This window comes from Oncorhynchus clarkii, chromosome 20 (genome assembly GCF_045791955.1).
Source record: "Oncorhynchus clarkii lewisi isolate Uvic-CL-2024 chromosome 20, UVic_Ocla_1.0, whole genome shotgun sequence".
NCBI classification, from domain to species: domain Eukaryota; kingdom Metazoa; phylum Chordata; class Actinopteri; order Salmoniformes; family Salmonidae; genus Oncorhynchus; species Oncorhynchus clarkii.
This window is the reverse complement of record NC_092166.1, coordinates 37395214-37407696: the sequence shown is the minus strand read 5'-3', so window position 1 is coordinate 37407696 and position 12483 is coordinate 37395214. Positions and strand designations below refer to the sequence as shown.

Genomic DNA, 12483 nt, shown 5'->3' with positions numbered 1-12483 from the left:
CTTAGAATAATAGTAGAATACGTGTAGCCTCCCAAAGTGGAGCTCTGCTGAGAGATCTGAACCTTTTTGTAGTGCGCTCACCCCATAACCACAGGGTTGTTGGTTCAAGCCCCACTCTTGTTCTTCCCACTCTTGCCGCTACAATAGCACTGACTCCACTGTGTTGTTCTGTTGTGTTTCAGAACTCCGTGAAGGTGATGCTCAAGTGCTTGTGGAAGAACTGTGAAAAGGTCCTCAGCACCTCTTCAGGGATCCAGCGACACATCCGCACCGTCCACCTGGGGTAAGGCACCAGTCAACCAATCCTAGTGAAAGATATAGGTACACTGCTATAGGTGTCCAATCGCAATAGTTGAATTGGTAATTGTTGTAAGCAATCACTGCATACAGGTCTCCTGGGGACCAATAAGAGAGCAGATATAATACAATACCTTACTCTATTTATCTACTAAGGAGCTAGTATTTTAGAGTATGTGCTACATTGGTAGCGCTGCCTATCCATGGGCTCAGTGTTTGTTATGACTTCTTTATGTCATTAGGTTTGTTAGTCTTGTATCCTCTTACAAAGTACCATAAAGGGATGCAGGGTGGATGCATATCAACACATAGGAAGGTTTTTTATAGCCTCCTGTTGCTATCCTGCACTCTGTCAGTCAGTGAGGGCTATGACCAATGACGCCCGTAAACTCAGTGGCTTTGGCTCAGAGGCCCTGGGTATCACTGCCATCTGCTGGTCAGAGAGAATACAGCATCAGAACAGCTCCTCATTATGATGTGCTATAATGCCTTATTAACATGTTCATAACAATTTACTGATGTGGCTGTAGAGTATTATGAAGCGGGATAATCACTGCATCTTTAGGGTGCTATGAATGTTATTATAAGCCTTCATTAGGGGAAGGGAGGGTGCCACCAACATGGAGATCAAATCAAATCAAATGTATTTGTCACATACACATGGTTAGCAGATGTTAATGCGAGTATAGCGAAATGCTTGTGCTTCTAGTTCCGACAATGCAGTAATGACCAACGAGTAACCTAACCTAACAATTCCAAAACTACTACCTTATACACACAGGTGTAAAGGGATAAAGAATATGTACATATAGATATATTATTGAGTGATGGTACAGAGCGGCATAGGCAAGATGCAGTAGATGGTATCGAGTACAGTATATACATATAAGATGAGTAATGTAAACAAAAGTGGCATAGTTTAAAGTGGCTAGTGATACATGTATTACATGCAGTAGATGCAGTAGATGATATAAGGTACAGTATATACATATGAGATGAGTAATGTAGGATATGTAAACATTATATTAAGTAGCATTGTGAGGTGTGAGGTGCTGGACATAGGAAGCAGACTCAATGCTACAGGACTGTTTTGAGAATACTGATTGGAATATGTTCAAAGATTCATCCACCCAGGACTCATCCATCAACATTGAGGAACCTATCGTCAGTCACAGGCTTAATTAGGAAATGTGTTGATGTTGTACCCACAATAACAATCCGGACATACCCCAACCAAAATCCCTAAATGAACGGAGATATCCACACCATGTTGAGAGCCCGTACTGCAGAATTCATTGTCAGAACCCTGATGACTCAGTGGAGTGCAACGTGCACAAGGCAAAAAGACAATACAGACTCCAACTTGAATTGATGTTTGACAACTCAGACTCTCATCACAAGGACTACATTCTTTTATGCACTACAAAGGCAAATGCAGCGGTGTGGTGCCCATGAGTTTAATATATACTGGCCGTGTCCTCCGAATGCCCATGAGTTTAATACATACTGGCCGCTTCCTCCGAATGCCCATGAGTTTAATACATACTGGCCGTGTCCTCCGAATGCTCATGAGTTTAATACATACTGGCCGTGTCCTCCGAATGCTCATGAGTTTAATACATACTGGCCGCTTCCTCCGAATGCCCATGAGTTTAATACATACTGGCCGCGTCCTCCGAATGCCCATGAGTTTAATACATACTGGCCGCGTCTTCCGAATGCCCATGAGTTTAATACATACTGGCCGTGTCCTCCGAATGCCCATGAGTTTAATACATACTGGCCGCTTCCTCCGAATGCCCATGAGTTTAATACATACTGGCCGCTTCCTCCGAATGCCCATGAGTTTAATACATACTGGCCGCGTCCTTCGAATGCCCATGAGTTTAATACATACTTGCTTCGTCCTCCGAATGTCCATGAGTTTAATACATTCTGGCCGCGTCCTCCGAATGTCCATGAGTTTAATACATTTTGGCCTCATCCTCCGAATGCCCATGAGTTTAATACATACTGGCCGCGTCCTCCGAATGCCCATGAGTTTAATACATACTGGCCTCGTCCTCCGAATGTCCATGAGTTTAATATATGCTGGCCGCGTCCTCCGAATGCCCATGAGTTTAATACATTCTGGCCTCGTCCTCCGAATGTCCATGAGTTTAATACATACTGGCCGTGTCCTCCGAATGCCCATGAGTTTAATACATACTGGCCGCGTCCTCCGAATGCCCATGAGTTTAATACATACTGGCCGCTTCCTCCGAATGCTCATGAGTTTAATACATACTGGCCGCGTCCTCCGAATGCCCATGAGTTTAATACATACTGGCCGTTTCCTCCGAATGCCCATGAGTTTAATACATACCGGCCGCGTGCTCCGAATGCTCATGAGTTTAATACATACTGGCTGCGTCCTCCGAATGCCCATGAGTTTAATACATACTGGCCGCGTCCTCCGAATGCCCATGAGTTTAATACATACTGGCCCCGTCCTCCGAATGCCCATGAGTTTAATACATACTGGCCGCGTCCTCCGAATGCCCATGAGTTTAATACATACTGGCCGCTTCCTCCGAATGCCCATGAGTTTAATACATACTGGCCGCGTCCTCCGAATGCCCATGAGTTTAATACATACTGGCCCCGTCCATCGAATGCCCATGAGTTTAATACATACTGGCCGCGTCCTCCGAATGCCCATGAGTTTAATACATTCTATGCTTCAAGGCAGACAATACCGAGCCATCCAGGAAGACTCTTGCTGCTCCAGACGACCAGGTGCTTTTGTTCTCCTAGGATGACATGGGGGGGAAAACTCTAAATAATACCTTCTCACAAAGCTGCCGGCCAAGATGGCCGCGTTGGCCAGCTGACCGGCGTCTTCTCGGACATCTTCAACCTGTCTGTGTCCCAGGCTGTAGTCCCCTCCTGCTTCAAGGAGATCACCATCCTACCAGTGCCCAAGAAAAACAATGTGACATTCCCAAATGACAATTGCATCGTCGCACTCACCCCGTTCATCATGGAGTGCTTCGAGAGGCTGGTCATGGCCCACACTGGACCCACTCCAATGTGTCTACTGCTAGAACAGATCTATGTAAGATGCCTCTTCCACATGGCCGTAACACATCTGGACAAAAGGATCACCACCTATACCTTTCATTGACTAAAGCTCAGCGTTCAACACTGTTGTTACCTGCTGCTCCATCCACGACCCTAAGTGAACAGTACATCACTGGGACCGTGCTCCCAACCAACCAGGACATCTACTCAAAACAGGGCCTGATGAAGGCCTGCAGCATCATCAAGACCCCACACACCCCAATCAATCAATCAAATGTATTTACAAAGCCCTTTTTACATCAGCCGATGTCACAAAGAACTATACAGAAACCCAGCCTGAAACCCCAAACAGCAACCAATGCAGATGTAGAAGCAAGGTGGCTAGGAAAAACTCCCTAGAAAGGCAGGAACCTAGGAAGAAACCTAGAGAGGAACCAGGCTCTATGGGGTGGCCAGTCCTCTTCTGACTGTGCCTGGTGGAGATTATAACAGAACATGGCCAAGATGTTCAAACGTTCATAGATGACCAGCTGGGTCAGATAATAATAATCACAGTGGTTGTAGAGGGTGAAACAGGTCAGCACCTCAGGAGTAAATGTCAGTTGGCTTTTCATAGCTGAGCATTCGGAGTTCGAGACAGCAGGTGCAGTAGAGGGAGAGAGTCGAAAACAGCAGGTTCAGGCCAAGGTAGCACATCCGGTGAACAGGTCAGGGTTCCATAGCCGCAGGCAGAACAGTTGAAACTGGAGCAGCAGCACTACCCAGTGGACAGAGTAATCAGGACAGGTAGAGGCATGGTTCCAGGGCTCAGGTCCTCCAGGAGGAGAGGGAGAGAGAATTAAAGGGAGAATACTTAAATTTACACAGGACACCGGATAAGACAGGAGAAATACTCCACATATAACAGACTGACCCTAGCCCCCCGACACACAAACTACTGCAGCATAAATACTGGAGGCTGAGACAGGAGGGGTCGGGAGACACTGTGGCCCCGTCTGACGATACCCCAGGACAGGGCCAACCAGGCAGGATATAACCCCACCCGCTTTGCCAAAGCACAGCCCCCACACCACTAGAGGGATATCTTCAAACCACCAACTTACTACCCTGACTTAACGTACAATTGATTTGTCAGAGGACAAACCATCCACAGAGACAAACTGATATCTTTCCGACAGATAAGATCTAAACCAGGCCAGAACTTGTCCGTGTAGACAAATTTGGGTTTCCAAACTCCAAAAGAATGTGGGGATCAATGGTATCAAAAGCAGCACTAAGGTCTAGGAGAACGAGGACAGATGTAGAGCCTTGGTCTGACACCATTAAAAAGTAATTTTCTCAGTGTCACAAGCTGTTTACTCCCTTACGGTCGGGCAGATGGTATCGGAGCGTCAGGTCTGATAGAAACTGTCTCTGAGCCTGTTGGTATCTACAAGCCATCAGACTGCTGAACACTTGAAATGGACTGACCACCTACTCTGATTCTCCACACCTAAACACACAAGCACTCACTCACGCACACACTCACACACATATACAGTACCAGTCAAAAGTTTCAACACACCAACTCATTCAAGAGTTTTTTCTTTATTTTTACTATTTTCTACATTGTACAGTCGTGGCCAAAAGTTTAGAGAATGACACAAATATTAATTTTCACAAAATATGCTGCTTAACACAGGTGTGAGTGTTGACGAGGACAAGGCTGGAGATCACTCTGTCATGCTGATTGAGTTCGAATAACAGACTGGAAGCTTCAAAAAGAGGGTGGTGCTTGGAATCATTGTTCTTCCTTTGTCAGCCATGGTTACCTGCAAGGAAACGCGTGCCGTCATCATTGCTTTGCAAAAAAAGGGCTTCACAGGCAAGGATATTGCTGCCAGTAAGATTGTACCTAAATCAACCATTTATTGGATCATCAAGAACTTCAAGGAGAGCAGTTCAATTGTTGTGAAGAAGGCTTCAGGGCGCCCAAGAAAGTCCAGCAAGCGCCAGGACCGTCTCCTAAAGTTGATTCAGCTACGGGATCGGGGCACCACCAGTACAGAGCTTGCTCAGGAATGTCACAGGCAGGTGTGAGTGCATCTGCACGCACATTGAGGCAAAGACTTTTGGAGGATGGCCTGGTGTCACGAAGGGCAGCAAAGAAGCCACTTCTCTCCAGGAAAAACATCAGGGACAGACTGATATTCTGCAAAAGGTACAGGGATTGGACTGCTGAGGACTGGGGTAAAGTGAATCCCCTTTCCAATTGTTTGGGGCACCTGGAAAAAAGCTTGTCCGGAGAAGACAAGGTGAGCGCTACCACCAGTCCTGTGTCATGCCAACAGTAAAGCATCCTGAGACCATTCACGTGTGGGGTTGCTTCTCAGCCTAGGGAGTGGGCTCATTCACAATTTTGCCTAAGAACACAGCCATGAATAACGAATGGTACCAACACATCCTCCGAGAGCAACAAGAACAGTTTGGTGACGAACAATGCCTTTTTCCAGCATGATGGAGCACCTTTCCATAAGGCAAAAGTGATAACTAAGTGGCTCGGGGAACAAAACATTGATATGTTGGGTCCATGGCCAGGAAACTCCCCAGACCTTAATCCCATTGAGAACTTGCGGTCAATCCTCAAGAGGCGTGTGGACGAACAAAAACCCACAAATTCTGACAAACTCCAAGCATTGATTATGCAGTCAGGATGTGGCTCAGAAGTTCATTGACAGCATGCCAGGGCAGATTGCAGAGGTCTTGAAAAAGAAGGGTCAACACCGCAAATATTGACTCTTTGCATCAACTTCATGTAATTGTCAATAAAAGCAGTATTCCATAGTAACATCTGACAAAAATATCTAAAGACTCTGAAGCAGCAAACTTTGTGAATATTCATATTTGTGTCATTCTCAAAACTTTTGGCCACGACTGTAGAATAATAGTGAAGACATAAAAATTAAGACATATGGAATCATGTAGTAACCAAAATGTTAAACAAATCCAAATATAATTGAGATTCTTCAAAGTAGCCACCATTTGCCTTGATGACAGCTTTGCACACTCTTGGCATTCTGTCAACCAGCTTCATGAGGTAGTCACCTGGAATATATTTCAATTAACAGGTGTGCTTTGTTGAAGTTCATTTATGGAATTTCATTCCTTCTTAATGCGTTTGAGCCAATCAGTTGTGTTGTGACAAGGTGTGGGGTATACAGAAGATAGCCCTATTTGATAAAGACCAAGTCCTTATTATGGCAAGAACAGCTCAAATAAGCATAGAGAAACGACAGTCCCTCATTACTTTATGAAATGAAGGTCAGTCAACCCGGAAAATGTTAAGAACTTTGAAAGTTTCTTCAAGTGCAGTTGCAAAAACCATCGAGAGCTATGATGAAACTGGCTCTCATGAGGACCGCCACAGAAAAGACCCAGAGTTACCTCTGCTGCAGAGGATATGTTTAAGTAACAAATACACCTCAACATCAACTGTTCAGAGGAGACTGCGTGAATCAGGCCTTTGTGGTCGAATTGCTGCAAAGAAGCCACTACTAAAGTACACCAACAAGAAGTAGAGACTTGCTTGGGCCAAGAAACACGAGCAATAGACATTAGACAGGTGGAAATCTGTCTTCTGGTCTGATGAGATTTTTGATTCCAACCGCCATGTCTTTGTGAGATGCAGAGTAGGAGAACGGATGATCTCCGCATATGTGGTTCCCACCGTGAAGCACGGAAGAGGAGGTGTGATGGTGTGTGGGAGCTTTGCTGGTGACACAGTTTGTGATTTATTTAGAAGTCAAGGCACACTTAACCAGCATGGCTACCACAGCATTCTGCAGCAATACGCCATCCCATCTGGTTTGGGCTTAGTGGGGCTGTCATTTGTTTTTCAACAGGACAATCAGCCAACACACCTCCAGGCTGTGTAAAGGCTATTTGACCAGAAAGGAGAGTGATGGAGTACTGCATCAGATAACCTGGCCTCCACAATCACCTGACCTCAACCCAATTGAGATGGTTTGGGATGAGTTGGACAGCAGAGTGAAGGAAAAGCAGCCAACAAGTGCTCAGCATATGAGGGAATCCTTCAAGACTGTTGGAAAATAATTCCAGATGAATCTGGTTGAGAGAATGCCAGGAATGTGCAAAGCTGTCATCAAAATATATTTTGATTTGTTTAACACTTTGTTTGGTTACGGCATGATTCCATATGTGTTATTTCATAGTTTTGATGCATTAATTCTACAATGTAGAAAATAGTCAAAATAAAGAATAACCCTTGAATGGGTAGGTGTGTTGAAACTTTTGACTGGTACTGTACATTCATGCTACACACACGTTACAACTGCTGCTACCAGACTCGTATTATGATTTCTAAATAAACACCCCTCAAATCCTCCCTTCCCCAAAACACGTGGAATAAGGGACTATAAATTGTTCTCTATTATTCTCATGCTAAAATGTTTATTCTATTCTACTGAGCTAATTACTTTATTTTCATATTGTTATATTATTTCTTATTGATGTTGCCTTGTCCAGAAGGAATCTGCAAGTAAGCATTTGGTTGGACGGTGTATACCATGTGTATCCCGTACGTACGGCTGAATCTTAGAAGCTGCTTCATGTATGTCACCCTCCTATGGTGCAGGCGGAACTGTGACTCGGACTACAGTGACGGGGAGGAGGACTTCTACTACTCAGAGATCGAGGTCAACATGGACAGCCTATCAGAGGGCTTGTCCAGCCTCACGCCCACCTCCCCCACCACTACCGGCCCTCCCCCCATCTTCCCCCCTTTCTCCCACGCCGCCTTTGTTCCCCGCTCTGAGCCCGCCCACATCGTCATGAGGGGACCGCAGGGTCATGCCCCCAGTCTGCTCAGCCAATCAGCTCCCTCCACGCTCTGCCATATCCGTACTGACCACGCCTACCAGGTAAGAACAGTCAGGCACACACATGCACGCACATCCACCTTATTCTCCAATGGCTATGGAACTCTGTTGCTATAGAGACTCCAGGAGTTTCATGTACTGGAGCTTTCCTCTACTCCATGACAGATAATGTTTTGGTTCTCCTGGTCTGTGTGTGTTTAGTTACTTATGTCCATGAAACTGAGTTGAAGCTTAAAGCTGCACATGACACGTCACGTCAGATCAATAGATTTCTTTAGGTGAGGTCGCCGCCTTCTCTATTTTACTCCATTTTCCGTAGTATCTATCTCCCTTTTCTTTCAGTATCAGTCTTTGTCGCTCAACCTCCCTCTACCTCCACTCGTTCACTTCTTCTCTAATCATCTCTCCCCCCTCACCTCCCTCTCTCATCTCTCCCTCCCTCTCTCTCCTCTTCCCCTCTCTCCTCTTCCTCTCTCTCTCCCTTCTCATCTCTCTCTCTGCTCTTCCTCTCTCTCTCCTTTCTCACCTCTCTCTCTCTCCCTCTCTCTCTCTCTCTCTCTCTTTCTCTCTCTCTCTCATCTCTCTCTCTCCTTTCTCATCTCTCTCTCTCTCTCTCCCTTCTCATCTCTCCCTCCCTCTCCCTTCTCATCTCTCCCTGCCTCTCTCTCTCTCTCTCTCCTCTTCCTCTCTCTCCCTTCTCATCTCTCTCTCCTCTTCCTCTCTCTCCCTTCTCATCTCTCTCTGCTCTTCCTCTCTCTCCTTTCTCATCTCTCCCTCCCTCTCTCTCTCTCTCTCTCTCTCCCTTCTCATCTCTCCCTCCCTCTCTCTCTCTGTCTCTCACCGTGGTGCGGTACTGTGTTTTCCAGGCCACTGCTCCTGTGAGTATTCCTGTGTGTTCGGAGCAGGCTGATGGGAATAGGGATGGGATCAGTGTGTCCTGGCAGTCCCCTCCTGTCATTTTTAAAGGCTTAACGGTGAGCAGGCTGCTTTCTCTCCCTCTCTTTCTGCATCCTCATATCTCTATCTTCAATCACTAACCCATCTCTCAACTCCCTACTCCTACTCCCTAGCTCCTACCACCCCCAACTAACCTCTTTTTCAATTTCTCTTTTCCCCTTTCATTCTAGCTCATCTCTCTCCTCCTTTCTTCTACCCTACCTCTCTCTGCCTCTACCTCCCGTCCCTGGAGTGTTGTTTACTATGTAGACATATTGTCTTTAGGGTTGAACTAGAATCAGTTTAGCCCTAACATAGCCAGTGTGAAGAATAACACGGTCTGAGAGGTGACACTGATCTAGAGCCGTAGTTACGTAGACTTCTTTCTTGTCATGTCACATGGTCAGGAAAATCTCAGAGCATTAGGTGTAGCCCTTAATTATGGACTGCCATGCTGTGATTGGTTGGTGTTGAATGCCCTTTGACCTGTGGTTGCCCCTGCAGGGGCCGTTGACTCACATCCGCACGGTGAGCTTCGGGGAGAAGAGACAGCCAGCCCCTCACACACACACCACCATCTGCAAGACACCTCCCTTTACTGCCCCCCTGCCCAAACCAGCACCAGGAATCAGGTACACAGTGTGTGTGTGTGTGTGTGTGTGTGTGTTGACCCTTGCTTTGTGAGTGTGTTTAGCAACTTCATGGTATTGTAGTGTAAAGTCTAACTGTGTGCCATCTTATTGGTTGCCAAGGAAACCCCGCGGAGATGCCAAAAAGTGCCGGAAAGTGTATGGCATGGAGAAGAGGGACATGTGGTGCACAGCCTGCCGCTGGAAAAAAGCCTGTCAGCGATTCACTGACTGAACCCCAGTACATCACTGGGACGGACTCTTCCTCTGCCAGCGCTGCAATGAGGTGTCATCTTCCACTGAGGAGATGTGGGGGTTTCTCTGTGATGAAGCCCCTCAGAGCACGCACTGCTTCCTCCTGACCAGCAGGGGGCTCTCTGCTCGCTTCTCCTAGTCCTCAGACAGCTGAATTCACAAAACACAACAACTAACTGATGAAAAAGGCAAAAAATAAAAATGAATTTGGCTTTGGAAGAATTGTTTTTCTTTCTAATGATGAGACTTTTTAGGTAATCAAAAAAAGAAAAATATTATTCAAAACCTTTTTTGATTTGTTTTGTATTTTCTAATTTGGTCTGCCTTCACTGTAGGGGAGTGGTTGAAAATTTCAGATAAGCTTTTTGCTATTGTATTGTTTTTTACCGGTCCGAGTATCATGTAAGCTACTGTGTTTGAGTTTATAAGATCCTGATACCGCTCCCTTGTCAGCCTCTTTCAATGCATCTCTGTTAATGTTTTAGAACTGAAATCACATTCACTTCGGGGCTTTTATTCAAATGGATCGTTTTCAAATTTCAACTGTCCCTCTTTTGAAAAGGGCAGTAAGTCTACCAAAGGAAAAACAAATCAGAATATCGCTGAGAATTTAGATGCTGCTTATTAAGATGCTTGTTCTGCTCTTCATATCCAAGTGTTATGGAATATTCAACTCAGAAACTCTAATCACGTTGTTTGGGAAGTAAATCATCCGTAGCTACTCATCATAAGAGTCTTGCTTTTTTGCATAGATATGAAACACACTCTTCCATCTGGTTGCACCAAATGTTACGTTTTGAATGTACAGTTTATAAAGATATCTATTTCCCTTTCTTCCTTTCTATACCTCTGATATGCATCTTTCAGAAACAACACATCTTTCAACAGATCACTGTAAACTTTATAACTAAAGTGTTTCCTCTCATTTCTTACATGTGTTTTCAGCGATCAGTTGCCAAGGCTACTAGTAGTTGCAAAGTGTAATCGCCAGGGTTTGGAAAGTCTCGTCTTGCTTTGATTAATCAGCTCTATTGTTGATAACCGTTATCGTCGACAACATTAATCTCTGCTGTAACGCTGCTGGCTACTCAGTGTTCATTTTCTGGGTATCATCATAGACATAGAATACTCATTCTCTGTGGGTACTGTACCATAGTCAGTCCTACTCAACCCTCACTCCCAGTTACAGCTCTTAACTGGTATCTGATGGCGTTGAAATCAAGATGTTTGTCTCCAAGGGATTGTTTGCTTCCCATGAATTGTACCTGGATTCCTGATCAGACATGAGAGCAGATATAGATGTATATTTTTAAACAGATGTATTTTTCTACTCTAGCTACTGTTTCGATTGTTGCCAGCTCTTTGAATGTAGTCTCTGCAGGCTCTCTCTTTCTGCTCCCAACACTGACTACTAGCCATTACACAAGTTACACCAGCACACACACACACACACACAGGACTCTAAATTAACTGGTGCTCCCAATTTTTAAAAGTTAGGAGCAGCACATAAAATGTATGAGCACCAGATTATATTGTTTAATTGATTGAGATGCAGCCTATATTTATCTCCTTTTGAAGCACATGCTGTGCCCCAGAAATGAACACCGTTTAGATAGTTTATAATAAAAGCTCAAATGTTGATACAAATATCAGAAATTACGTGGAATATTTGGTTTCTACATTGTGTAAAATCACTATTTTCCTATTGAGATGCATTACATTGAACATTGTACACTGTCTCTAAGCACGTCAGGTTTGTGATGAGGACATCGATCTCCTGAAGAAGCTATCCTTTTCCTTTCTGTGCCCCTAAATGTTTGGATATACTGGTAAAGTTGCCAGTTTGTTAGCTAGGTAGCCAATGAGGTAACATGACTGAACAAACTGTAAACAAATGGCCCACGAAGTGGTTTATTAACGTAAATTGCGGTCCTGTCGATAGGCTATAGAAAGAATAACAACTGCGCTGGTAATATGGGTCAGATCTTTTTAACTGGGGTAGAAACAAGATATTTTTGCTGTAGTAATGGTTCAACCATGATGCTAACTTTTTTTTCTCTAGGGGACTCGGAATCAACAGTACTGCGAAGCCTAATCATTACAACAATTATTATTTGGGATACTTGTTTTTATAGGAGCACAGTACACCCCCCCCCCCCCCCCCCAACAAAAATAATCTAGGTCGCACAGCAAAATATTTATGGCCGCACTTTAGAGCCCTACGCACAGTCACGCACGTGCACATCCTGTAGTGCCACCTGGCCTCTTACCTCAGCTCACCTTGAACTTGTTTCGATGACAACGGCCACAGTCAGTGGCAGTGTTCGATTGCATCAAAACTACTGCAGGCAACTGCCTGCCGACTGACTGATCTACAAATCACCTTCCATCATAAATATCGGCTCATTATTATTTGTAGATCAGTC

The 12483-nt window shown here is 44.9% G+C and overlaps 1 protein-coding gene across 2 annotated transcripts in view; it reads left to right on the top strand.

Moving 5' to 3' along the window:
* The window catches only part of LOC139376321 (zinc finger protein 704-like), a 91035-nt gene extending 78770 nt beyond the window's left edge, over positions 1–12265 (top strand). Inside the window, exons 5-9 of one of the 2 annotated variants that reach the window (XM_071118714.1) lie at positions 183–283; positions 7994–8279; positions 9104–9211; positions 9678–9805; positions 9926–12265. In XM_071118714.1, coding sequence (XP_070974815.1) covers positions 183–283; positions 7994–8279; positions 9104–9211; positions 9678–9805; positions 9926–10037 — 735 coding nt within the window. In that variant the 3' untranslated portion in view covers positions 10038–12265. The remainder of the gene's footprint in view (positions 1–182; positions 284–7993; positions 8280–9103; positions 9212–9677; positions 9806–9925) is intronic. The other variant, XM_071118715.1, reaches the window with a different exon arrangement.
* Positions 12266–12483: the final 218 nt, after the last annotated feature.